At 51.0% G+C, this 27,157-nt stretch overlaps 2 protein-coding genes across 4 annotated transcripts in view; both read left to right on the forward strand.

Moving 5' to 3' along the window:
• Nucleotides 1-19,388, forward strand: part of Uroc1 (urocanate hydratase 1) — a 29,256-nt gene extending 9,868 nt beyond the window's left edge. Inside the window, exons 9-20 of the mRNA XM_051154899.1 lie at nucleotides 541-629; nucleotides 1,705-1,767; nucleotides 2,049-2,228; nucleotides 2,685-2,782; nucleotides 3,387-3,459; nucleotides 4,549-4,670; nucleotides 6,550-6,620; nucleotides 10,467-10,565; nucleotides 12,949-13,048; nucleotides 14,343-14,424; nucleotides 17,312-17,411; nucleotides 18,963-19,388. Coding sequence (XP_051010856.1) covers nucleotides 541-629; nucleotides 1,705-1,767; nucleotides 2,049-2,228; nucleotides 2,685-2,782; nucleotides 3,387-3,459; nucleotides 4,549-4,670; nucleotides 6,550-6,620; nucleotides 10,467-10,565; nucleotides 12,949-13,048; nucleotides 14,343-14,424; nucleotides 17,312-17,411; nucleotides 18,963-19,103 — 1,218 coding nt within the window. The 3' untranslated portion in view covers nucleotides 19,104-19,388. The remainder of the gene's footprint in view (nucleotides 1-540; nucleotides 630-1,704; nucleotides 1,768-2,048; nucleotides 2,229-2,684; nucleotides 2,783-3,386; nucleotides 3,460-4,548; nucleotides 4,671-6,549; nucleotides 6,621-10,466; nucleotides 10,566-12,948; nucleotides 13,049-14,342; nucleotides 14,425-17,311; nucleotides 17,412-18,962) is intronic.
• Nucleotides 19,389-23,780: 4,392 nt separating this feature from the next.
• Zxdc (ZXD family zinc finger C) overlaps nucleotides 23,781-27,157 on the forward strand; it is a 32,378-nt gene continuing 29,001 nt past the window's right edge. The window contains exons 1-2 of one of the 3 annotated variants that reach the window (XM_051154900.1): nucleotides 23,781-24,822; nucleotides 26,965-27,117. In XM_051154900.1, coding sequence (XP_051010857.1) covers nucleotides 23,841-24,822; nucleotides 26,965-27,117 — 1,135 coding nt within the window. In that variant the 5' untranslated portion in view covers nucleotides 23,781-23,840. The remainder of the gene's footprint in view (nucleotides 24,823-26,964; nucleotides 27,118-27,157) is intronic. The other 2 variants (XM_051154901.1, XR_007831612.1) reach the window with 2 other exon arrangements.

Raw genomic sequence — 27,157 nt, forward strand, 5'->3', positions numbered from 1 at the left:
AAGCAGTGGACAGAGAAAGAGAGGAGCTTTGAGATAAGCCTTGGGGACACCCCAGTGAATTTGACTTATTAGCTGACACTTCCTGTGTCTTGCATGTCTTTGCTAGGACTGCATTAGGCTACATCTGTAGCAGCTTATGTAAATAAGGTTTGGGTTTTTTTTTTTTTTTTTTTTTTTTTTTTTTTTTTTTTTCATGTAACTTACAGTGCTGGCATTTGCTCAGCAGCTCAATGATGTCGCTGTTAGCTTCTCCAGATTCTCCTGGATGTCTCTCATGGAGATAAAGTCACTGTATCCCCCGGCCACGCCATTCATACTCAAAGCAGAAAGAAGTGGGAAGAGACTAACTAGGTTCTGGATGACCATCTCAACAGGGAATTCATGTCTCTTAGAAACCCATTCCTTTTTTTTTCCTTATTGGTTATAGTGACTTCCTTGAGGCTGCCTCAGGAAAGTGGGGTGGAGGTACATGGGGTGACACCTCTCAAGGAGTTGCTCAGGGCCAGTGTTTAATGAATGGCCCGTGTCCCATGGCCTCAGGTTGACCAAGCTGCGCTTGTAAAACGCCACCAGCAAGGCTGGCTGATGGAGGTGACCGACAGCTTGGACCACTGCATTGCGAGACTCAGGTACAGTTGGCTACATGGGACTCAGAAGACTTGACCCTGAGCTTTGGGAGCACGGGAGAGAGCGCAGCTAGGGCCAGTCAGTGCCTGATGTCTGGCCACCGGTGCCATCCAGAGGTTCTGCTATGGAGGTTCTGCTGTGGGAGTGTCGTGGGAGGGGCGTCTCATGGAATACTGCTGCTGGCTTGTGGGCAGCCGTCGGGGTGGGGGGGGGGGCGGGCTCTGAACTTGAGACTCTCTTACCTTGCTCTGCTAAGTCCTGACATTTCAGCTGTGTATCACCAGCTTAACTATATTCATCCTCTTATCTATTTCTTCACATAATTTTGGAATCATCATTAGTAAATCCTGCCACTTCCATGTCCTGGAAGCCCCACCTTCCACTTCCTGTCCTTCTGTCAGCTTATTGGGTAAACAGTGTATTATTGACAACTGCTACATCCACTCAAGGCAGTCCTCCACACCCCACCCCATAAGTGTTCTATGAAGAGCCTATTAGAGTTAGACATACATTTCCCAGTAGCCATCGCAACCAACTGGGGCATGCCAGCATGCATTTTGTTTTTCTTTTTCTTGTGTCATGGGGTCTGAGAGAACATTCCTAATTCTGGCACATGCCTCCAGGCCCAAACTCATACAGGTCCAAAGTCACACAGGCCTGCGTAGGCCGACAACAACACAGAGGCCTACAGTTACACTCAGGCCCTCGCTCATCCAGGTCCATAGCCGCATAGGCTCAAACACACAGGCCCACCCAGGCACTCACACAGACTCATACACACACATAGGCCCCCCGTCACACACAGGCCCATAGTCAAGAGAGGTTCACACTCATACACAGGCCTACAATCACACAGAGGCGCTCTCTCTCTCTCTCTCTCTCTCTCTCTCTCTCTCTCTCTCTCTCTCTCACACACACACACACACACACACACACTCACACACATAGGCTGTAGGTAGCCTCCTATGTATGCCACATTTGACTAGCACTGAGCTCCCTGTGTGTAGGCAGAGTAGCTGCATCCATGGCAGCCGAGGACAGATGCAGGGCATCTGTTCTGTTCTTGTGTTCTTCTAGGGAAGCAAGAAAAAAGAAGGAGGTACTCAGCCTTGGTTACCATGGCAATGTGGTGGATCTCTGGTAAGTGGGAATTGGTGACTTGGGTACCTTCAGAGTATCAAGTGCTAAGCAAGTGCTTCCAAGTCACAAGCTCTGAGCCTCAACTCTGACCTTCCTGGGAAAGCCCTCATCCTCACCCAGACCCACACAGCCTTCCTGCACTTTGCAAAAGAGAAAGTAGATCCCGCCTCCAGGGTGTGTAGGTGGAGATGAGGGCTGAAGCTTCTGCCAGTTTGCCTTCCTCCACCCTATGCATGCCTGCCCTGCTCTGACCATCCCATCACTTACCCCCCCCCCCCCAGGGAGCGCCTGGTCCACGAACTGGATACAACAGGGGAGCTCCTGGTGGATCTGGGATCGGACCAGACTTCCTGTCACAACCCATTCAATGGTGGCTATTACCCTGTGCAGCTCAGCTTCTCAGAGGCCCAGAGCCTCATGACCTCCAACCCCTCTGCCTTCAAGCGCCTGGTACAGGAAAGGTGGGTGACAGGAAAGGGCTGCTCAGGGTAGGACATTAGAGCCTGCAGGATCCCGGCCTCTCTGGGCCCCAACTTCTTTTCTTCAGAGGGGATTATGGGTACTGTACTTTGGGGAATGATGGGACAAACTGAATTGATGTTTATAAAATCCCCGAGGAAGCTTACATGTCCATACTGGGTATATGCTGAGGTGCCAGCAGTACCCCACCTGGCACATTAGACCCCAGGGCCTGATGGAGAATGCTGGTTTAGGGGGCCACCACAAGGCAAAGAGGTCTTGAGGGGCTCAGTGTTTTAAGCAGAATGGCAGTTAGTGGCTGTGGGAGCAGTCATACTGAGCTAGAGGAGGCTGGTTCTAGAGGAGACTCTCTGGCACTGGGTTGAGAAGGCCTTGGGGAGGCTTGCTGGGGTGGAGCTGTGGATTCAGAACGGGGACTGACCACCTGTGTGTTGCAGCCTGCGGAGGCACGTCTCAGCCATCAACAGGTTGGCCCAGGAGAAGTTCTTCTTTTGGGACTACGGTAATGCCTTCCTCCTGGAGGCTCAGAGAGCAGGTAGGCAGAGGGGAGGCTGGGCAAACGGTGCCAGGGAGCCCGTGTGGGCATAGCTGCATAAATGCTTCCGTTCTCGCTTCATACTCAGAGCTCCGCCACGTGCTCTCCCAGCGAGCACCGGGGAGATCTCACTGCGCCTTTAGCCAGTTCTTCCTTCTGGAAACTGGTCCTGCCAGGCAGCCAGGCCTCTCTGGGCCTCAACTTCTCTCTGCATTTTTAACGTACAAAAGATCCAGCACCTGCAAGAGATTGTTTCCTTCCAGACCATTCTCCATGGCCTTGTGCAGGGCCACTTGCAGACCTAGTGGGGTGGGGTCCTCTGAGAGGTACCTCCACCCAGACCACACAGCTGGCAATATGCCATCCGGGGTGCCCAGTGCTTTTTCTCCTCTTATTTTGCCTAAGGAAAGATCTTTTTAAATATATATATATATATGTATGTATATATATATATTATTAATTTATTCATATTACATCTCAATTGTTAGCCCATCCCTAAGGAAAGATCTTAAGACTCTGCTCCCAGCCTTTCCCGGGGCCCCTTGTTTAACTCGTTGTCCGTGTGGTCACGGGCACTCACACAGATGGGTGACTCTGGGCGCAGGAGCAGATGTGGAGAAGAAAGGAGGCAACAAGACAGAGTTCCGCTACCCCTCCTACGTCCAGCATATTATGGGGTGAGTGATGGAGGCCCCATTTTGGGGGTGTCTAGTACCATTTCTGCTTCTCTTGGGACCTACGACCTGGCCCTCCAGCTAGAAGAGCCTCTGGCATTGGTCACCACCGGGCTGTGCTCTGAGACCTCACCCAAGCTGGGAAGTAGCCAGGCAGCGGTCACAGCATTTCCACATGACACGCATGTGCAGAGGTGGTTTCTGTGGGGCCTCAGAGAGAAGATAGGCAACCAAGAGGCTTGGCAACCAAGGTCACCCCCCGACATGCACCCACTCATTTCCTTAAATGATATGGTCAGGAAGCTGTCCCTTGGATAGTGACTCAATCCTGAACACCAAGACCTGCTGTGGTTTGAAGTCCTTGTGCCATCTGGCTGCTCAGGGCAGGTCTGAGATTGCGTGGCAGTCAAGAGACATAGGGGAGTAGGGGTACCCATTAGAAACCAGGGCCAAGATAGACCAATCAAGGAGTCCGGATTTTTAGACTCGCGGGTGGGTCTTGGTGTGCACAGAGAAGGCCAGAGAAGGACGGGAGACAGGGTCAGAATCCAGAGAGGCAGAACTTTTCTTTTGAGCTTTACTGCTATGGGTGGAAGCAGAGCCAAGGGTGGGCTGGGACAGAGTGGCCATGTTCTCCCCAGGGAAGGGAAGCAGGAAAGAGACAGCCTGGCTGGACGCTTCTGGAGCTAGGATGGCCCAAGGCTATAGCATCCCTCTGCCTGCCTCACTTCAACTGTCACAGAAGCTGAGTCACCAGGGAAGGCTGGGTCGAGCCTACACGTTCACTCAGCTTTTCTCAACTATTTACTTTAGATGACTGGTTTCCATGTAGTCTTTCTAAAACTAGTTTGAAAAACAAAACATGACTGTTGCATTTCCTTGCCCCTGCCGCTGGAGGAGAAGTGGTCCAAATTTAGAGACGGGGTCAGAGGTCAAAGAGGAGCAGGGAGGAGCAGGAAGACTTCCTGCTTCAAGGCTGACAGCTTGAGCTCATTCTGGATGCTGGCCCTCTCCTCTGAGCAAGCCTACACGCCACTGGCCAGATAATCCGGGAAGGAGGTCATGCCTAAGGAGACAAATTTGTCCTTGCAGGGACATATTCTCCCAAGGCTTTGGGCCCTTCCGCTGGGTATGTACATCAGGGGACCCTCAAGACCTGACTGTCACCGATCGTCTGGCCACATCTGTGCTGGAGAAAGCCATTGCCAATGGAGGTGATTCTTGTGGGGTCTCCCAAATCCCCTGCTTCTGTAGGGTGCCTGGTGGCCAGTGTCAGCTTCTGCAAGTATCTCAGGACCACAGGTTGCTGCACAAGGGGACCTCGAGCACTTCCGTGACCTTGCTCTGTGGAAGCTGTGCTGAGCATGGTGACCCATGCAGACATCAAGCTCCACCCTCCAGCTCTGTGTCCAGCTCTGTCTCTGCCCCCGCTAGTTGCAGTCACAGGGAACTTAGGTCACCCAGTTATCTGTCACCATGACAAAACACCTGAGTGAGCCAGCCTTCCTCTTAAATTGGGGAGGTTTTCTTTGGGCTCCTGGCTTCAAAAGGTTTCAGCAGTGGTTAGTTGGCTCCATTATTTTGGAATGGAACACCCCTGGGAAGGAAGCAAGGAGGAGTGACTGGAGCCTTAACATCTCCTTCAAGGGCACACCCTGCCCCCAGTGACCTCACTTCCATACACCTCTTAAAGGTTCCATCTTCCTCCAATAGTGCCCCAGGCTGGCAAACAGCCTCATATTGCTCTGGGTTTGCTGGGTATTGATGAGTAGCTGGCCCTCTCTGGCCCAGTGCCTCTCCTGCAGGCCCCCTACCCCAGGAGTGGGTTAGGGAGTCACTGGTGCATTGGCCTTGTTTGATGTTGTCAAGAGCACTTCTCATTTACTTCAGATGCCTTTTGTGAGCATGCCAGCCCCATGCCAGGCCCTGTCCACACCCACCTGATCCTCAAGCTCTCCGAGTACTAGGCCCCTGAGTTCATCTTGGCCATAGATGTAGAGGTTTGCTTCTGCCTCTCAGCTGGGTGTCTGTAGTCTTCCTGTGTCTGTATGCCCCTGCTGCTTTCTTAAAGCACGTTGTCCTTTCTAGCATAATTGACATTGTCAGTCAAATGCAACGAGGAGGCCAGGACAAGTGGAAGGGAGTAGCTGGGCTTTTACATTGGGACATCTGGCCCGCTGCTTTCCCAGCTTCTCTGGCTCAGAACAGCTGTATGGCCCTAAGCAGGCACAGCTGGGTGTCAGCTGAGTGGCTACCATCCATTGCTCCACAAAGAAGCAGAGTGCTGTCACACCTACAGATGCAGTGGCTTAGGACTCCCCCAGCACAGCCAGTGTCCCTGGGACCAGCTCCAATGTGACTTGCCCTTGCAGAGCAGGAAGAGTCAGTCCAGCCTGGGGAGCTTCCACCAGACAGAGAAAACAGATGCTGAGGACCTCCAGGGCACAGACTACAGTGCAGGGCTGCAGAGTCGCAAACAGCGATGAGTCCAAGTGCTGCCTTCATCCCAAATATAATTTTCTAAAGCGCAATATCTTATTTCAGTAAGGTATTGGTGTTCTCTGTGCTGACTGCTGGGTCTCAGCTCTTATAGTACCAGTCTGAACCCATGAGCTGCTCAGACCAGCTGTGCATCATGGCGACCTTCCTCCTCTTGCCGCTCCTGGGGTAGGCCATGCTTTACCACCTTAGGGCCTGGATTCAATCTGTCTGGAGTTCTGTCCCCACAGAGCTTCTCAGCATTGAGGACTCTGACCTTCCTTTCTGTGGGGAGCCTTTATCCGCCCAATGCTCCTCACACTCTTGTTCTCAGCCAACTATAGCTCTCGCTCCTGTGTCTGGTTCCATATCTGGTATACAGTAGGTACTCAATACTTGTTCCTTGAGGAAATGAATACATCAGCAATGGGCTGCACAGGCCCATACCCTAATTCATGTCAACACTGCACTGCTTCCTAAATTAAGGGAGGCTAATGTAGGTGGGATCACCCATGGACTCCAGGTGCCTGTGACAAACATCGAGCAGAAAAAGGAGTTGGGGCTCCTGGCAGCAGCTTCCAGGACCTAAGATACCCCTCCATTTTCTTCCCACAGTGAAGGCATCCGTGAAGCTACAGTATATGGATAACATCCGCTGGATCCGGGAGGCTGCCAAGCACCAGCTGGTGAGAGCTTAGCTTGGGGAAAGTGGGTACAGCAGAGTCCTGGAGGAGGCTGAGCCATCAACAAACTGCTCAGAAACAAGGCACTGCAGCCATGGAGGTCTCAGCACAGTTCCAGCACCCATCTTGCCATGTCCTGAGAGGTTCAAACCCTGCATCCTTGGGACTGTTGACAGCAGCACTATGGTGGCCACCTTATCCAGGAAAGGAGCTTGTAAAAGGGTTGCTGGGTAGCAACGTGGAGAGACTGGAGCCCTTAGAGTGTAAAGCAGTGTAATCTGGCTGTCTCATGCTGGCTGTAGACCTAACTGGATTGGAAACAGATTTCAGGGTCCTGAAGGTACTGTAAAACCCCCAAGGCAAGTCAAAGGGCTCTTGGTAAACAAATGGGTCAACAAAACGTCTCTTCTTACAATGCAACATGTAAGGGCATTCTGGCAGTCACTACCACCTGGGCAAAACTGGAAAACATGATGTTACGTAAAAAAGGTCAGCCATGGAGATGTGGATGCCACCTGCACACAGCCCCTAGAATAGGCAAGTTGTAGACAGGGAAGTAGCAAGGTGTGTGGCCTGGAAAGGTGGCAGTGGGGTACGGGTTGGGGGGCAGGGGGAGTCAGTGCTTCATAGGGACAGAGCTTTGGTGTAGAAAAATAAGCCTGGAGCCAGATGGTAGGGCCAGCTGCATGGCACTATGAGGAGATCCATGCTGCCAAGCAGCATGCTGAAAAATGATGAATGTGGTCCCTTTTATGTCATGTGTATATCTTACCTAGGGTTTCTATTGCTGTGATGAAACACCATGACCAAAAGCAAGTTGGGGAAGAAAGAGTTTATTCAGCTTACACTTCCAGGTAACAGTCCATCACTGAAGAAAGTCAGGACAGGAACTCACTCAAATAGGGCAGGAACTTGGAGGCAGGAGAATCTGATGCAGAGGCCATGGAGGGGTCCTGCTTACTGGCTTGCTCTGCCTGCTCTCTTATATAACTCAGGATTACCAGCCCAGAGATGGCACCGCCCACAATGGGCTGGACCCTCCCCCATCAATCACTAAGAAAACACCCTAAATCTGGATCTTTTTTTTAAAAGATGTATTTATTTATTATTATGTGCACAGTACTCTGCCTGCATGTACACCCACAAGGCAGAAGAGGGCATCAGATCATATTATAGATGGTTGTGAGATACCATGTGGTTGCTAGGATTTGAACTCAGGACTTTGGTGCTCTTAACCTTTGAGCCATCTCTCCAGGCCCTACAGCTGGGTCTTATGGAGTCATTTCCTCAGTTGAGAGCCCCTCCTTTCAGATAACTCTAGCCTGTGTCAAGTTGAATGCCTTATACACTCAGCTTGCTTTCTCCTCATACAGTCAAAAGCACTAGCCCACGAGGTGGCGCTGCTCATGCTTTGAGTCTTCCCTCCTCAGTTAACCTTTTCAGAAAGTCTTCCTAGGTGTGTCTCCAAGGCCATTCTAAATCCAGTCAGACTGACGATGAAGATTAACTACCATGGCCAATTTATATCTGTTCTTCCTTATTCCCCCTCGCCCCAAGAAATCTGAACACCGTACAACACCTATTCAGACATAACAGATTAAAAATAAATAAAGACTAGAGGCATGTGGAGTAACCGAGGCCCTTTGCCAAACCAAGGGAGGACTGGTCCCACTGCTCATGCCAGCTCTGGGCTCAGTAAGATACAAGTGTCCCCCCATGGCCTGTCCTTGCCACCTTTTGCACAGTTTTGTCTAGCTCCCCAGGTAGGATGGGTAGACAAGCAGCGCCTCCTTTAGAGAAACCGTGACTTATCAGCCCAGGAACTACCAACATTTGGGGAGGAGACATCTTTCAAATTGTGGCAAGATATACATACATAAATAATCACAAGTCTTAGAATCTTCTTTCAAGCCTTTTTGGGGGTACAGCTCCGAGTGTGAAGCACACTCGGTGCTGTCTTGCCTCCCTTGCCATCTATTTCCAGAACTTTCCCATCTTCCATCCTAAGTGGTTGTGAGGAAATACCAGCCTCCCTCCCTCCCCAGTTTAGGTGCCCCTTAAGAATGGGGTAGCGCAGTGTTTGTCTAGTCCTAACTAGCGGGCTCCAGCTGCCGTGTCTCAAGGTCTTTCTGTTCAGAGTGAGTCAGAACCCTCTATCCTTCCAAGGCTGAATGTTACAGTTTTCCCTTGGTTACCAAAGTCTGGAGAATGTTTCCAGCTCCCAGTGGGTACCACAGCCCACTCTGATCCTTAGCACACATGAGCTCGTGTTGGCACAGAACCTACACAGGTTCCCCGCCCACCACATGCCTTGCATCACCTCTAGGTGACTTGTTAGACCTAAGATAAGGCCATGAAAATAATAAATAGTTGCTTAGGAAATATTCACAAGGAAAAAAAGTTCATGCACATTTAGTACTGGTGGATTTTTTTCCTTGAATTTTTTCTTTCATGTGTATATGTGTGATATGCATGTATGTGTGTGCATGTTTGCATATGCAGGGCACATGTGTATATAATTCATGTGCGTGTGTGTCTGTGTTCGAGGCCAGAAGTTGACAATGTGTCTGTCTTCTTTGATTACTCTCCACTTTTTATTTACTGAGGCGAGGTCTCTTGTTCAACCCAGAACTCGCTGTCTAGCTAGTCGGGCTGCCCCAAGGGTACCATTTCAGCCTATTGAGCACTGAGCTTACTGGTAAGGAATGCTGCATGCTCAGCTCTCATGTGAGTGCTGGAAATCTGAACTCTGATCCTCACACTTGCATGAAAAACATTTGCTGCACTGACGTATCTCCCCTGGCTCTTTCCCTGAACTTTTAAAAAAGATACTGTCTTACGTAGGCCTGGATGTCTTGGAACTCACTATATAGTCCAGGCTGGCCTCAAACTCACAGAGATGGGCTTGCCTCTGCCTCCTGGATGCTAGGTTAAAGGTGTATGCTCTCATGCCCAGAACATCCCTGGGCATTCTTGATCAGTGGCTAGTTGAATCTGCAAGTGCGGAAGCTGGAGACACGGGCTCTACTCCGTCCATGGATAGGCCACATTTTGCCTTCAGCTGCTGGACAGCTGTGTTGTTTCCACCTCTCGCTCTTGTGAATGATGCTGCAGTACTCCTGGATGTGCAGACATCCGCACCCAGGGAGTCTGGATTCATTTCTGTGCGGTCCACACATCACCCAAAGCTGTCTGCAGCCACCACCAAGTAGCATCCTCCTGGTTGAGAAGCATGGGGCCGAGAGATGGCTCATCTTCATTTCTCGAGGGTCCCTGGTGTCTCCTTTCAGAGGTGCAGCACAAGAGCAGGAGCTCCAAGTATCAACCTATAGGGCTTCAGTTTTCTCTTCTGTGGGACCAAGCTTGTGATGAGAACGCGGCATCTTCCTGAAGATGCAGCTTTGAACTGTACTCAGCTTTGGAGGGTACTTGCAGCAAGCCAGGCTTGATCAATCCTCACACTGGCAGTACTATTATGATGTGGAAAGAGCTCAAAGAGTCAGGGTGCAAACCTTCATGGTATACATGGAGTCAGTCTCTGGGAGTCCTTCAGAGATGGACCTTAAAGAAAGGAATGAGGTAGCTCAGACCTCATGAGAAGTTTATCTGTGGACATGCATCAGCCCACCACTGTGGTATCTAGAAGGCTTGATGAGGGAGATGGCCAAGGGCTCCATACTTCAGAGATGCCATGCACCTCTGGGTCCTCTGGGGGTCGCCCTAGATGGGCCAGCAGGCTGCTGTCAGCCAGGTAACATGGATCCAGTATCCCTGGCACCTCTCCTGTACCAAGCTCTTGGATGCTTGCATTTTTTTGGCTAAAAGGCTGTCTCATTCTCTCCTTTGCAGGTGGTGGGCTCCCAGGCAAGGATCCTGTACTCGGACCAGAAAGGCCGTGTGGCCATTGCTGTGGCCATTAACCAGGCCATCGCCAGTGGGAAGATCAAGGTGACAGCCTGTGCTTTACCGGGGGTACAGAGACACCTAATCGCACAGGCTCTACTTGGGGGCCTTTCACCTAGGACTTCCCACTCACACCCTGGTCTGCCTTTCCCACCTCTTCAACCTTCTGAGAGAACTGCTGCCACCACTACCCTGCCCTAGTAACAGCGAGTTTCCACCCTCCTCTGGCTGAGCACCCTTGTAGGAATACTAGGTTCCCAGAAGTCCTTGGCCATTGTGGAGCAGATAGACAAGGGGCCTAAAGAGGAGCTTCTCTGGGAGCCTGGCCCTGCTTGGGAGGCAAGGGGGAGGGAAGGAGAACACAGAGGACCTAGCATCCTCCCAGAATCCCAACTCTGAAACTACGTCACTGGTGGGGGAACTAGAGACAAGGAATGAGCATGTGTATTCAAGCCCAAGGCCCAGCAGTGTCTCTTTTGCTGTGGCCTGCGCAAGTCAGGTCACTCTGACTTTTTTTCCCATTTGGTGTAAAGAATAGCATGCTGAAACCTCCAATGTGGGTGTGAGGCTCAAATGAGTCACAGGCCACACAAATAATGCCATGCGTCTTTGCTGAGCTACTTTGTTCAAGTTGTGAAAAATGGTTCGAGTTGGCTCATTCTTCTCACACCTCTGAGGACCCCAATCCTGAGCCCATGCACTTGAGTAAGCTGGTTGTTCCTTTCCTTCTTGTTGTGGGGACTTGTGTCCTATTACCAGTGGCACATTGCTCTGTCTGGAGTACTAGGAATTTCATTCAGAGGTGAGCGTGAACTGAGAAAGGTGTGAGGTATGGGAAGTCATCCCTGCAGATGGCCCAGGGTGGCGCCTGCAGCAAGCACAGCATCCTGGGCAATTTGAGATGCTTCCCCCAAAGCATGCTGGCATCCAAGCTAGCCCTACCCCTCTTTTGTTCACTGGACAATGTTTGGTAAAGCTCTACTGTGCTAGGGCCTCAGGACACAGCAGAGGGCAGGATGGACAACGTCCCAGTCTTGGAGCTGGTGTGAGGAAGGGAGGTCAATGACACATAGCCAGATGCCTCATCGTACAGATATAAGTTAGGAGATTTTGTAGGCATCAGGGTTGGTCAGGACAGGCCTTCCTGGGCTGCTGCTATTCAACTGAATGACCAGAGGTGCTAGAAAGCAATTTCACTGCAAAGATGAAGTCATGGGCACAATACGGCTTGCTCAAGGAAGGCAAGGGTAGCTGGGAGGTTCTGCGTTCCATGGAGAACTCAAGTCTTCCAGTAGGCTGCATCATATTTTGTGAGCCTCTGAAATTCCAAGAGCCACTGTGGAGAGTTGGGAAGGCTGGCTGTATCTCCTTCATTGTGCACTTTGAGGACGATGCCTGGGTCAGGCCTAGGAACAGCATTCCCTCATTGGAGCCAAGTGGCAATCCCCATGGGCATTGGGAACTGCTCCCTTTGACCACAGCCAGGAGGATACTTGACAATGCAGGTGCCCATATCTCTCCTGCGACCATCTTGCTAGTTCCAGGTCCCCTCTGCCCACCTCTTTCACTCTGACCTTATAGGACTATAGGAAAAGCTTACTTTCATGATGGGAGCAGGCTTTACACAGCACAAGTGACCTGTGCCCACCTGTCCTCAACCACACCTGCTGTACCTCCAGGGTTAGCAGCATTCTACCACATGAGGACAGGCAGGAAAGCTGCCCTCTATACCTACCGAGTCCCCAGAGGTCCTGAAATCTTTAGTATAGAGGAAGCACTATTTATACCTGTGGCTGGTTTCATCTTGTGGTCTTTGGCCTCGCCGAAAACTAGCAGTACAAAAAGGGTCCTGGCAATTACCTGGCAATGGGCCCAGATAACCAAAGCCCAGGGAGAGGAAGTGACCTGCTTGACTTCACACAGGGAGTTTTGTCCATACCTCTGCTTCCCAGGTCACAAGGGGGCACTTTCTAGCTGTGCATAACCACATCTACACCCACACACCTAAGGTTACCTTCTAGCCCCTTCCCTCACTGCAAAGCCTCAGGGATCAAGCTCCCCAAGGGTGGGGCCCAGACTTGATATAGCACACATGGGTTTACACCCCAGTTTACCAGCTTTCAAGCCCTTTGGTGTAGGCCGAGTTCTTTAGCCTTTCTGTGCCTCTGTCATCCTGCCCATGACGTGAGCATCTTAGCAGTCTTGTTATCTGGGTAGGGTTTTGGTGAAGATGTCTGCTCTTGTGCTAGAACCACCTGGTACACAGGAACCCACCAACAGCTTCAGGCGCTCTTTTAGCCAGAGTGGGTCTATGTTCAAAGTGAAGAAATCCAGTCGGTATCTGGAATAGCCCCACTTTTATCCTCTGCCTCATGCCAGCCAGCCTGGTAGATACTACTGACTGATACATCCTTCCCTGTTCCTGCAGGCACCAGTGGTACTGAGCCGTGACCACCATGATGTGAGTGGCACTGACAGCCCCTTTAGGGAGACGTCCAATATTTACGATGGCTCTGCCTTCTGCGCAGGTGAGGAAGACCATAGTCCCAGCAATTCTGGCAGCCGGGTGGCATAGGGAGCATGGCTTGAGCTTAAGAATTAGAAGCATCCTGGGTAACAGAGAGACCTCATCCCAAAGGGAGAAAGTAGATTCCCCATCTTCCAGATTCTAGACTGCAGGCTTTCTTCCTTTTCTTCTTTTGCTTCCTTTCCCCCACCACCTCCTCCTCCTCTTTCTCCTCCTCTTCCTCCTCTTCTTCCTCCTCCACTTTCTCTTCCTCCTCTTCATCTTTCTCTTCCTCCTCCTCTTCCTCCTCCTCCCTTCTTCCTCCTCTTCCCTTCCTCCTCCTCCTCCTCCTCTTCCTAGGAGTGGGAGATCCCAGGTTCCCTGATGTCTGTGAGAATGAGGGGGGTGGGGTGTGAAATAGAGAGTTACAAGAGGAAGCTACTGTTTTATGCCTGTGTCTCCAGGATGACAAAATGACAATGATCAGAGACCTCCTCACATCTGTCCTTCAACATGCTAGGTGCTTAAAAGGTAAATGGCTGGGGTTCTGCTTCCCCACAGTTCGCTGGCTGAGTGGCCATCCTGTAATGATGGGCGCAGCCCTGCTGCAGCAAAGCAGCTGAGGAAAAACAAAACTAGGGCTGAAATAGTGAGGACTGACTAGTTACTTGCAGCCAGTGAGGAAGCATTGTCACCTCTGCCAAAGCTGTCCCCCAGCAAAGGAAGCCCGAGGCTCTTTACTGTGCATACACCTCACATTGGGCATGCTCAGCTGGAGTTCGCACACACAGCGTCATACATTGACTGTTCAAAAAGAAATGTTGGACAGGAATGCTTCCTGGGTAGGGAGTTGAGAGTGATGATAAGCAAATTTATCTAAGTCATCTAGAAAACTGAGGCAGAGTGACTTCTGGGTTTCTCTAGAGGGCCTTATCTGGAGCAAAGGTGCTACTTGGAGGAATGCTAACAGCATTTAAAGAGACAGCACACTCACTGTGCTGAGGTGGTCATCTCTCAAGTGCCTGTCCAGCGGCCAACTTGGGGACCTCACTTCTCTGATGGAGTCAAGAAGTGTCATTCATTTGTAATCCCTACTGAGCAGGCATTCAGTGTCAGAGAGTGTGTAGCTGTAGGGACGGATAATAGGGACAACTGGGCTTCGTCAGTTTCTCTGCCTTCTCTGTTTCTAGTCTTCCCTGTGCCTGTTCCCCCACTTGCCCCCATCACACTGTCCTTCAGCCCCAAGAATCAGCAATCTGGCCCTCTGGACCACCTAGTGCAAGGGACGATGGGTCATGCTTGCCCTGTTTCTGCAGACATGGCTGTACAAAACTTCGTGGGAGATGCCTGTCGTGGTGCCACCTGGGTTGCACTTCACAACGGAGGGGGTGTAGGCTGGTAAGAAGATGTCTGAGGGCAGGCCGTGGGCTGATGTGGAGACCATGGGGTCCTCTTGGGACAGGGACAGGGACAGGGACAGGGTTGGGCCCCTGAAGTTCTTGGACTTAGATCCTTGGCCGCTTGTTTTACTGAGGACTTTGTGCAAATGCATTCTTCATGTGAGCTGGGAACCAGAGGGTGAGTATGTTGGGGTGCAGAGGGTGGAGGGACAGAGGGGGCTTCATCAGTTTGGCCCATACCAATCACATGGGACACAAAGGCCAGCGTGACCAGCAGCCATGCTTGTTTCCACACTCCCATCCCTACTGTAACTGTCTCACTTGAAAGAGTGGGAGCCCATGGTTGCCAAGATGGCGGGTTCTAGGCCCCAACTCTCCCCCATAGTTCACACAGGTCACTTTCCAGTCAGCACCAGGGCAAGGTCATTGGGACCCCTATGATGGTCTCTGGGGAGGCCAGTTTTTTTCCTTTTTGTAACAGTAAAGATCTCCAGCTTGTGGAGGGGAAAGGCTTATCTGGCTCACAGCTTCACAAGTTGCAGTCCACAGTCAGTTGACCACACTGTTTAGGGAGCACAGCAGAGCAGGAGCCTCTAGGAGTAGGAACAGAACAATTTATTCATGACAGGAAGAAGAAGAAACCGGGATCTCATGGGGTCTTGCCTGCCAAGGGCACTTCCTCCGTGACCTGAAGACCTCCCCTGAGGCCCTACCCCTTAAAAGTTCCACCACCTCCCTCAGGGGAACATTTACAATCCAAACTATATGGGTTTCATTCTGAATGGCACTGGCCGTTCCTCTGCAGCTAAGAATATTCACTCAGATCATCAGACAAGGACAGCGACATCCGCTGACCTCTTTCAGTCTTCCCTCTCACAGGATCAAGGAAAGAGCATAGGCATTACAGATGAAGAGACTGAGGCACAAACAGTTTGCCACTGCTGGGAAAGTTTCTTGTCTGGGATTCTGACACACACACACACACACACACACACACACACACACACAGAGAGAGAGAGAGAGAGAGAGAGAGAGAGAGAGAGAGAGAGAGCTCTGAGCTGGATCCAGGCAAGCCTCTGTCTTGAAGAGCCAGATCCTTCCATTAACCAGCCTCCCATCATATTCAGATGGCTGGCTTGGCCTCATGCCCACCAAGGCTGCAATTCCTAGCTACAGCCCAGTCAGGTGGCTTTAATTAATGGAAAATGTGACGACGGTGCATGCTCTGGCTGGAGAAGAACAGCACAGACAAGAGCTCCCAGGCTATGGGGTGCCAGGGAAGGGACCAGTGTGACTGTTAAAGAGGCTGAAGCTCATCCTTAGCCTGACAAGACAAATGCAGCAGGCGGCGGCATGGGGATTTGGCAGGGAAAATGTGGGAACCACCAAGGCAAAAAGGGCTGAGAGACCTGGCTCATCCCTATCGATTCTCCAAGGAAAAGCCACACCCACCTCTGTGGCTGTAATTTTTTCCTTGTTTGGCAGAAATCTCCCAAGTCATAGCTGCTTGGCCTCGGGCTGTTTGACTTGTTTCTCCACTTCCTGGGCTGTCTACTGCTGCCCTGTTGAAAGGACCTTCCCTGTTCAAGGCCACCACCCACAGCTTTGTGTCATTTTAGTGCACTTCATGGCCCTGGCTTCCTCACAGACTTTTGGAGTGTCTGCTTGGTGGCCACTTTTGTGCTGTGTGTCCACTGGTCACGTTTGGTGAGAGCACCCACTGGCTGCAGCTCTGTGTGCTCCAGGCTATGTCTGCAGGCCAGGGCCGTCCAGCCAAGTCATCAAGCAAGAGAGACCTCACTTTAGCAAAGACTTTCCTGAGCTATTTCTTTCTGTTGTGTTTGGTCATTTTGTTTTGTTGTTTGTTTGTTCGTTTTGAGGCAAAATTTCTCTGTGTAGCCCTGACTGTCTTCGACTTACTTTGTTGACCAGGCAGGCCGCAAACTCACAGAGATCCTCCTGCCTCTGCCTCCCCGAGTACTGAGGTTACAGGCATGCACCACTGTACTGGGCTTCAGAGCTATTTCTAGAGGAAGGGATGGCAGGTGGGTAGACACCTTATGTCACAGGGTCATCTCACAGACCAGGCATCAGCTCAGGCAGCTTCTGGGCAGTCAGTGCATCAGGTCAACCGGCAGCCCACCTATGGCATGGCAGCCTCCAGTCAGCCTTCCCATGGGCCCATCTACTTTTTTGTTTTGTTTTGTCTTTATTTTGTTTTGTTTTTTCTGAGACAGGGTTTCTCTGTGTAGCCTTGGCTGTCCTGGACTCACTTTGTAGACCAGGCTGGCCTCCAACTCACAGCGATCTGCCTGCCTCTGCCTCCCGAGTGCTGGGATTAAAGGCGTGCACCAGCGCGCTCATCTACTCTTGATCACCACTTTGGTGGGCCCTGAGAAGCAGCCTCCCTCCCTTCTCAGAGCACTGTCCCAGACCAGGGAGTAGCTCAATGCCAAAGCACTTGGCGAGCATGTACAAAGCTCCCGGGTGTAAGGAGGAGGATCACGTCCCATTCTGGTGAACAAACAGGCATCGAGCAGAAGATGATGTAGGGAGGGTCTTGTAGGTCTACATGAAGTAGACAAGACTGGCCCAGAAACATAATTGGCTGAAAAGCCAGAATGTTGCCACTGTGTTCTGCTCACTGCCTGGCTTTGTGATGTAGAGGTCAATGTGATGAGGCTTCCCCAATGCTGATATCTTCTCAACCAATGCCTGCTGCAAGTCTGTGGGGTTGGAGGTGGAGGCAGGAATTAGGGTGCGCCGTATGGTCCGATTACTGTTTTTCTTGTTTTACTGCTCTAAAAACTGGGTGTGTCTTATGGCCCGAAAAATACGGGAAGGCAATGCAAGGAGTGAGCTGGGAACCATTCTGTCTCTTGCAGGGGCGAGGTGATCAATGGGGGATTTGGCCTTGTGCTAGATGGGACCCTAGAGGCTGAGCAGAAAGCCAGGATGATGCTTGGCTGGGATGTTTCCAATGGTGTAAGTTCCCCCATAACTCCTCAACTCTCCATACCCCTTCTCCATGGCGTTGCCTATGCAGGTTAGAAGTCTGGGCTGCAGTTCCGGTTCCTCCCTAGTTAGGGCTTCTACTTCCTGCCAGGGCTCCTTTTAAAAATTTATTTATTTTTATTTGATTTTGCGTGTATGGGTGTTTTGGCCTGCACGTGTGTGACCATGTGTGTGCCTCAAACCCTCAGGGGTTAGAAGAGCACATCATGTCCTTGGAACTAGAGATACTGATGCATGTGACGCACCATGTGGGTGCTGGGAATTGAACCTGGGTCCTCTGAAAGAGCAGCCAGTGCTTTTATCTGTTGAACCATCTCATCAGGCCCCAGGGTTCCCTTTTCATCATCCCTTCCCAACTATCTCCACACTTTCCTCTGGGTTTCCTTGTCTTTGATCCCACACTGTGGTATAGCTTCTGTGCATGCAGATGGACTATGGTGGGCTCAGCCCTTCCTCCTGAAGTGCCCCCCCAGCACCGGTGTTGGGGTCTTACCATTTGGAGAATGGGATGGGATGCAGGGCCTTGGGCATGCTGAGCTCCATCATTTTGCTGTACTCTGGCCCCAAGATCTCCCCTTTAAGGCACACCTTCCCCTGCACTCCTTTTTGCTGTGCTCAGCGGGCTTTGTCCATGCCAGGCAGCTACACCAGCCTTCACTGCCACCTCCAAAGGCAGTCAAAGAGCACGCTTCAGAAACCAGATGAGCCTTTTAGCCTGAATCTATGACCCATCATCGTTGAAGTAACACAGCATCCTGTAGGGGAAAGGGGGCAGATTCCTCTCCCAAGCCACCGGGAACAGGTCAACCAGAGAACAGAGGTCAGGTAATGATGAGGAAAGGTATATAGGGTATGAGCAAACTGAGAAGGGACTCCAGAGCAAAGAACCAGAGTGCAGACAGTGGCTTGGGGCAACAGAGGTTGTCCCTGGAGGCAGGCACTAAACTTCAGTACTTCAGCAGTAGCCTGAGCTCTACATTCAGACCCTAAGAGTTGGAGTGCGCCATGATGGGGTTTCCTCCTAGGAGACCTTGCTGGCAGTGCTGTGGCCGCGGGGAGGCTTGGAGATTGTGGGTGGCACCTGGAGGGGAGCGGGGAATGGTGCCAAGGACATTGGGGATGAAGCAGGCTAGGGAGGGATCTTGCAGCTGGTGATGAAGATTCTGAAAGGGGAAAAGATAGGTGCTAGGGATGAGCTTGTGCTGGCCGGGGGAGGAGGGAGGGTGGGAGGGGTGCCCTCCATAAATGCCAGCTCATTCTTAGAGGTGGGAGATAGGACCCAGTAGAACAATAGCTGGTTTCAGGTTGAAAAGAGCGTGAGTCAGTTACATATTCCAGGGGTTGTTGTTGTTTGTTTGGTGTTTTGTTTTATTTGTTTTGTTTTTTTTTTAAAGCAAGGATTGAGCTGGGCAGATACAAAGGAGACTCTGAAACCCCCCAATTAGAGTTGGGGGCAGGGCAGGATACCATGGGAAGAGCCCTGTGATCTTGGAACCAGCATCTTGTCCTTGTCTTCTGCAGGTGGCACGGCGCTGCTGGTCCGGGAACCCCAAAGCCTATGAGATCATCTGCCAGACAATGCAGGAGAATAGTGGCTTGGCGGTGACACTTCCCTACGAGGTGGCAGATGAACAAGTGCTACAGCAGGCCCTACGTCCCTGAGAAAAGTTAGGGCCCTCTTGACCCCCTCCTTCTCACTGCCCTCCCCACTCAGCTTGCTACCCTCCCTCCACTCTGTACCCTACATAGCACTCTTAGTGTCCCACATAGTGAACCACAGAGGCCTATCGAGGTGGAAGCATTTGTCTTTGACCATTGGATCGAGGACAGGTTGTTCATGGGCATAAACCTGCAGTGGAGTGAACTCCAGCTTGGACAGGAAGGGACCTTGAGTGCTGGCCAAGCTGGCACCAGCCTCCCAGGGTTCTCTGTGACCTTCTCAATGTGCCATTCAGTCTTCTGTCCACCAATGTCCCCACACTGTTCTCCAAGCCATCTGCCCATCCCTTGTTTATTTCATCACTTCTGGTTCCAGAACCAGGCATGGTACACACAGGGCTCACACCAAGTCCTTGATGCTGAGGAGTATGGGAAGGAGAACAGACAGAAAATAAAGAATAAAGTAGAAGCAAGTACATGGCATAAAGTGGGCTAGCAGGAGTGGGCAACACGGTGTCTGAGGCAAAGAGGCCAAGTGCTGGAACATGTGGAGCTAAGAGAAGATACTTTCCAGGCCAGCTGTGTGAACCTGAGGAACAGAACAAAGCACGTCCAGAGGTTTCGGGGATGTGGAATCCTGCAGGAGCTGCATTTGCTTAAAGCTGGGATGTCACACCTTCTCCAGGCCCTGCAATCCAACCAGCTTTCAGGGTCACTCTCAGGGCTACCCCTGCCCCCTTCAGTCTTCACCAGGCCACCTCTCCTGCAGTCCCCTAAGCTGAGCCAAGGCTGAGAGGAAATTAACTTACACAGAGAAAAGGATTTTTTTTTTTTGGCTGACAGTTCTGGATGTCCCCAGCCAGGAACAGGAAGTCATATTGCTTTGCTTTGGGTCTCTGGCAACAGTGTCAAATGACACTGGTAAGGGAGTACGTGGCAGAACAAACTGCTTACACTATAATCCAGGAAGCGGAGAAGAGAAGCTTTGACACAAGTCCTGCAGTCCCTCAAGGCCATGTCCCTGTAACCTAAAGGCTTCCCACCAGCCCTGCCTCTGAAGGTTCCACAGCCTCCCAGCGCACCTTTTGAATAAGCCTCTAGCACACCAGCGGAGCCATAGCTGAGGTCAAAGCTTGATTTCTGGTATCTTGGTCTGTGTTTCTTGCATAAAATAAAAGTTTCCTAAATCAAAAAGTAGGTGTGGAGCCTTCTTCGGTGAGAGACCAGGGCCTCTGAGCCTCAGTTTCCAAATATGGCCAGCAGAGCCACAATACCTGCATCTCCACTGAGAGGTAAGCTTGGCTTTCCTGTATTCTCTATGTAGTGTCACAGCAGAGAATCAAGCAGAAGGTGGCACTGAGGTGACCCCTCTACTCCCCTACCTTGTGTGTGCACTGTTGTCCCATGAAGGCCCCGCTGAGGAACATCCCTGCACTGTGCAGGATACAGTAGCCAACAGTCAACACAAGCTTTCAGTCCTTGACTTCCCATACAACAGATAACTCACGAAGCCTAGCCAGTATTCAGATGTGGCTAATGTGACCAAGAAATTGAATTGTAAATTTTGACATTTTAATTCATTTAAAGTAAATTTAGTTCAATTTCATATAAGTGTAACTGAAATATAATGAGATTATAACCAATAGCTGGGACTATTCTATTTTTTTCCCCTAAAAGCCAGGAACATGTTTGTTTATAAAAATGTAATTCTTAGAGAGGCTGAGGGGAGGCTCAGTGGTAGAACACATATTTAGTACACACACACACACACACACACACACACACACACACACACACACACGTAAAATTTAGTTGAACAGATAAATGCATATAGTATCATTAAAAAACAAAACAAACAAACAAACAAAAAAAAAAAAAAACAAGCCACCATCTTGTGAAGAGATACTGAGATGTGTGCACCAGCACAGCGGTGTGGACAGGCAATCTACGCTAACTGGGGAATGTGGAGTGGGCTCCGTTCTCACTGGCCTCCTCTGTTGCCCATGAGACCAGTCTTGCTCAGATTTCCCACGGGCCTCTGTGTAGGTTCCCTGCCTCCGTTCTCAGCCTAATTGTACTCCTGGGGAGATCCTTGCAGAACTCAACAACAGCATGCCATACCTCTGCCTGAAAACCACAGTGGCTTCCCTGGTCCTTGCTGGAGCTAGGACCTGAGCACCCGAACTTGAAGGGAGCAGAAGAAAAAGAGGGGGAAGTCTAGCAGAAGGGAGAAGGAGATGGGGTCAGGAGGCCTAGAGAAACCACAGTGGAGAGCGCACTGCAGAGCAGGCAAGATGACTCCTTGAAACCCAGGAGGCTGAATCTACCCCATGACAGATGTCCTGAAACTACTAAGATACCCTTGAAAAGGCAGAAAACACAGAAGAGAATAATGTCCACATGCTGCCCACTGCTTTCCAACACATTGCTTTTTCCTTGCATTGTAATAACATGCATATAAGTTTATCATCCCAACCACTTTCCAGCACGCAACTCAGTGGCCCAGTGACTCCATGGTGCTATGCAGCAGTCCCCACTGCCTGGGTCTAGGAGCTTTTCATGACCCCCTAGCTAACATGGTCCCCTCCCCAGCCCCTGGCATCCACCAGCCTACTCTCTTCCTATGCGTTGTGTGTTCCAGAGGCATCACATAGCACTTCTCCTGCTATGATTGGCTTGCCCAGTGTCGTGTCCTTGGGTTCATCCACGTTGCAGGCTGGAGCAGAATGTCCTTCCGTGGACTGCATATCATAGGCCACATTTGCTTAGCCACTCGGCCGCTGAAAGGCTTGTGGGCTCCTGTGAGTCCTGCTGTGAGCCAGATGTGCATGTGTCTACCCTAAGCCCTGCTTTCAGCTCTCGGTTCTGCAGCCAGAACTCTAACTATGGGATCACTTGATAGTTTTATATCTAAGTTTTTAAGGAACTATCAAAACATTTTCCATTGTAGAAAAATAGTTCCTAAATCTAGACTTTAATTTCTAAGATATTTGCTTGTAGTCTAAAACAAACCCACTAGGGCCAATGAGGTGGGTCAGTGCTTAAAGGTGCCTGCTACCAAGCCTGATGACCCAAGTTAGACTCTCCAGAAACTACATGGTGGAAGCAGTGAACTGACTGTTGTTATGCTGCCCTCTGACCCCTGCATGCCATGGTGTGCACGTGCACACACAAACACCTAATTATAAACTCAATAGTGCCCATGGAAATCTATGGTGTACCCAGAGCCCCTTTCTCCGCCTCACCACAAAAGTGGCATCAAGGATCTTTCTAGAAAAGTTTTTCAGAGTATGTAAGTGCATGCATAGACAGGCAATGCCATTTCATACTAACAGACGTGGTCTTCCTGTTTCTGTGCTGATTTTTAAACATATTTTTAATTGAAACGTAAGAGTCATCGCTGCCAGTGCTTTTGTATATAAGACGTCTGTTCAATCAACACCTCTAATGCGAAAACCTTTTGTTCCCCAGGGAACTCATCCTTATTAGAAGCTAGTCCTAATTCCCCATCCCCCTACAGCCATGAGCAGCCATTAATTACTGTCTGTACAGACTCAGCTCTTCTGGAAATTTCATATACACGGCATTATTATAACACATCCTCTTTGTGTCTGAAATATTTTTCACTAAGCTTGGCCACGACATAACTTGCAAAATTCTATGTTACAGTTCAAAAATATTCCACTGTATGAACACATATTCATTTGATGATGAACACTTGGGTTGTTTCCACTGGCGAGTTACTATAACCAAGGCTACTATAAACATTCATGTAGTTTTTGTGTAGACATCCACCCCTCTTGGTGGAGGTATAGAGGGAAGGGCATTGTCTTGCAATTAAGGGGCAGATTAGTGGGAGATGAGGGTAAATCAGTGTGGGTGCAAAAGGCAAGTTTGCAAAGTTTTAATACTATTTGCACTTTCAGAAGTTTAATGCCTGCCCTGCAGAAAACAGGCAGGCAGAGAGGGGCAGGGGGAGGGGGTGGGGAGAGAGGAATGGGGGCTTGGCAGGGAGGGGGCAGTTGGGTGAAGGAGGCTGAGAACTGGTCCCTTGGTTATTTGAGAACATAGGAGTGAAGTAAGTTTGAATTCGAGTGGTGACGTCAGAAGTGGAGAGACTGAGATAAATCCATATGGGAAAAGTCGGGCAGCAGGGCCCATGGAACAACTGGTAACTTTGCATGGCTGATACTGTGTCCAGGAAGGAATGTCCTTGGTGGTTTAGCAGGCATCCCATTAGGACCGGCTACAGGGCAAACCAGGTCTGTAGCACAGTAGCAGCAGTAGACGTGCACTTGAGGAGATGGCAAGCAAATTGGAGACATTCAAAGCCCGACTGCCAGTTCTGAGCCATGCGGCAGCAAGTAAACCTGTTTCCTCACACCTGGCAATCACAGATTGAATCAGCTGGTACTTTCAAAGCAAAGAGAGCACAAGGAACTCTTAGGAAGCGCGATTAGCTTTCCTTCCTTTGCACCACCCAGATGCAAGAGTCAGAGCCAAAGGCTGAAGATCCTTTTTCCAAGCTGGGACTCAAACCAAAGCACACTTAAGTTGGAAGCCCCGCCCCTGCCCCACCCCCCGGCGCCCTCGTGACCACAGTCCCGACAGCCCTCGCGCGCCACGCCCACGGCTCCTGCGCACGCGCAGCTGGAGATGCGATTCTAGGCTGTACTCTACGCCGGGCTTTGACAGAAACTCCCGGAGGGGTGGTGGGGGCGGGACCTGGGTGTCGCGCGCATGCCTGGCAAGTCGGGGCCGCTCTTCTCCGGTAGCTGCGGCTCGGACGCCTCAGCTGGGCCTAGGATGGATCTCCCGGCCGTGCTCGCCGCTCCGGCCGTGCGCGGAGACCAACATGGCGGTGGCCCAAGCCGACTTCGCCGCGGCGCAGGGCCGTCCCTCGGTACTGGTCCCGGACGCCGCCGCCTGCTGCTGCTGAGGGGCCCGGAAGATGGCGGGCCCGGGCCGCATCAGGACGAGGCCCCGGAGTCGAGCCCGCCGCCCCCCGAGGACGGCGGCGACTCTTTCGTGGTACTGCTGGAAGTGCCGCGCGCGGCCGACGCCCACGGGCAAGAGGAGATAGAGCCCAGCCCCGGCGCGAGCCCCACGGAACAGGTCCCGACCGCCGCCGCCCCCGGTTCGGCTCTGGCAGGCACCGTCACCATCCACAACCAGGACCTCTTGGTGCGCTTCGATCGCGGCGTCTTCACACTGGCCGCCGCCGCGCCCGCGCCAGCCACCCCGGGCCTGCATCCTGAGAACACCCCGGGCCTGGAGCCCGCGAGCGCTGTTGCGTCCCGCCGCGGGCCGGTGGCCGCCAGCGCCGGCTCTCCAGCCTACCGCTGTCCCGAGCCGCAGTGCGCGCTGAGCTTCGCCAAGAAGCACCAGTTGAAGGTGCACCTGCTGACGCACGGCAGCCTCCAGGGCCGGCGGCCTTTCAAGTGCCCGCTGGATGGCTGCGGCTGGGCCTTCACCACCTCCTACAAGCTCAAGCGACACCTGCAGTCGCACGACAAGCTGCGGCCCTTTGGCTGCCCCGTGGGCGGCTGTGGCAAGAAGTTCACCACGGTGTACAACCTCAAGGCGCACATGAAGGGCCACGAGCAGGAGAGCCTGTTCAAGTGCGAGGTGTGCGCCGAGCGCTTCCCCACACACGCCAAGCTCAACTCCCACCAGCGCAGCCACTTCGAGCCCGAGCGGCCCTACAAGTGTGATTTCCCAGGTGAGCACTACTCAGGGACCTTGCGGGGGCGGGCGGGACCCATCGGGGTCTGGGCCCAAGGGCTGAGCTCAGAGTCGCTGTTTGGGTAGAGTTTACCGGGACGTATCCTGACCTACGTAAGAAGCGAGCAAAGAAAACACTCCCTTGTTTGTGTTCAGATTCCTTTAGAGTAGTTAGATACGAAGCTCTGGTTTCCGAGGGGGACGTGGCGTGCATAGTCACAGCTATCCTGGGGGAGGCGACAAACCCTTTGTTAAGATGCTTCCACTGAAAGCGACCACTTTCTCAGAGTTCAGTTGAGTCGAGTCTTTATTTTTCACAATCTACTCGGACGAAGCCAGTCGTGCGCGCCTTTAATCCCGTCATTCAGGGAGGCAGAGGCAGGCTGATCTCTATGAGTTCGAGCCCAGTCTGGTCTATAAAGCAAGTCCAGGACAGAAAGGATACACAGAGACACCCTGTCTCAAGGAAAAAAAAAAAAATACTAGATGAGTCAGAATCCAAGACACAGACGGCTAAATCCGCCACCTTTAAATACTCCAGCCTCTATGAAAGCCCAACTGATTAACGGACACCTTATACTGTGAATCAAACTTTTATCCTTCCCAGTATTATGCATAGAGTGATGCTCCTTCACCAGGGTGGGCCTCTGCAACCACCATCGTCAGGTGTTCGTCAGGTGTATGACATATCTGCTTTTGTGTCTTTATTTCTGACAGATCCTCAGGTTCTTCCTTACTGTTAGCCAGCATCTAGCATGCACATTAACATGTATATACACTCTGCTGTAGTTAACACGTGCATTGTAGAGTATGCTCATATGTAGGGTTTAGCAACAGATTCTAGTATTGTGTTCTTAAATGCCCACAGACTGTCTGATACAGTACTATGTAGAAGTCATCAGGCTGCTGATTGAAAGCCATCTGCACTGATTTCCTGATGTGGGAATGGTGGCTGCAGGTCTCACCATTCTGTGTGTCATACCGGAAGAACAGGGATCCCCTCACTTCAACTCGTGAGGTGCCTCTGATGTTCTCCTGTTGGCTGATCAGTTGGACTTACATAGAAGCTGGTAGAGGGACCAGGGGAGCATCATTAAGCATCTAGTCAAGGAGGGGTTCTTTTGACAATAGGAGCCAGGAAGTGGCAGTGGGAATGGTGGAAGGCTTCAAGTAAAAGATCACAGATATAAGATCAAGGTAAAGGAGGATGCCTATTGATAGGGGGTGGTGAGGGCTGTTGCTAAGGCAGAGAACGCTAGTGTTCAGATCAACCTAATCACTTGCATCCTAAGTAGCAAAGCAGACAGACTGAAGAAATAAGGAAGAGGACTTTTGGATAGGATAGAAATTCCCCAGGCTGCTACTTTTATGTAGTACTGTACAGTGCTTCCCAGTCATGGTGATTGCATTTTAGAGAGTCTGAGAAAGAGCTGCAACAAAGATACCTTCTAAACATCTTTCAGCTTTTTATTTTCCACTTTGCTTGAGTACCAGACATTTTTGTCAAAGAAGTGTTGATGTAGGAATTACTTAAGTGTAGATTGCTTGGGCAGATGGCATGGGGTGGGTTGGGGCTGTTAGGACAAAAGTGAAGTGAACAGGAACCTGAGGAAAGGGTAAAAGAGAAGGAGATGATAAGATGTGGGGCGCCAGCTACAGAGGCTGAAGGAAATTGCAGAGTGTGAAGGATGCAGTATCACCCCAATGGGATGAAAATCTGAGCTAGTGAGATGGTTGCTGCCCTGCACAGCTGTACCAGACTAAATCTTGATCATTAGTGTTCAATTTGTCCTGCTGATTTCTTGGGTTTCAGACAGCATTGCCAACTGAGTTTGTGGGAGACATACATAGTTTATGCAGAGTTGGCTACAGAACTGGAGCAAAGGCTGAATGGTTGGAGGACATCCTCTTAATCACTTGTTGCTGTCTCTACATCACACTGCAGCAAGTGGTCTGTGTGTGCTGCCCCTGCTGTAGCATCTAGAAGGCTCAGTATTGGTGGACAGGGCTTTGCACAGATGCTTTCCCAGTCATGTCTTTCCTTGTTTGCTCATTGTGAATGAACCCCAGGGCTATAGACAGTGTAAACTGTACAGTGTGCATTTGTCCTGTGATCTGAGCTTGTGTTTTCTTCACTCAGGCTGTGAGAAGACATTCATCACAGTGAGTGCCCTGTTTTCCCATAACAGAGCCCACTTCAGGGAACAAGAGCTCTTTTCCTGTTCCTTTCCTGGATGCAATAAACAATATGACAAAGCCTGCAGACTGAAAATTCACCTGCGAAGTCACACAGGTATAAGCTGGAGTATGCGCCATGTGTGGACACATGCTTG

Source organism: Acomys russatus, chromosome 13 (assembly GCF_903995435.1).
Source record: "Acomys russatus chromosome 13, mAcoRus1.1, whole genome shotgun sequence".
In the NCBI taxonomy this organism is placed as follows: Eukaryota; Metazoa; Chordata; class Mammalia; order Rodentia; family Muridae; genus Acomys; species Acomys russatus.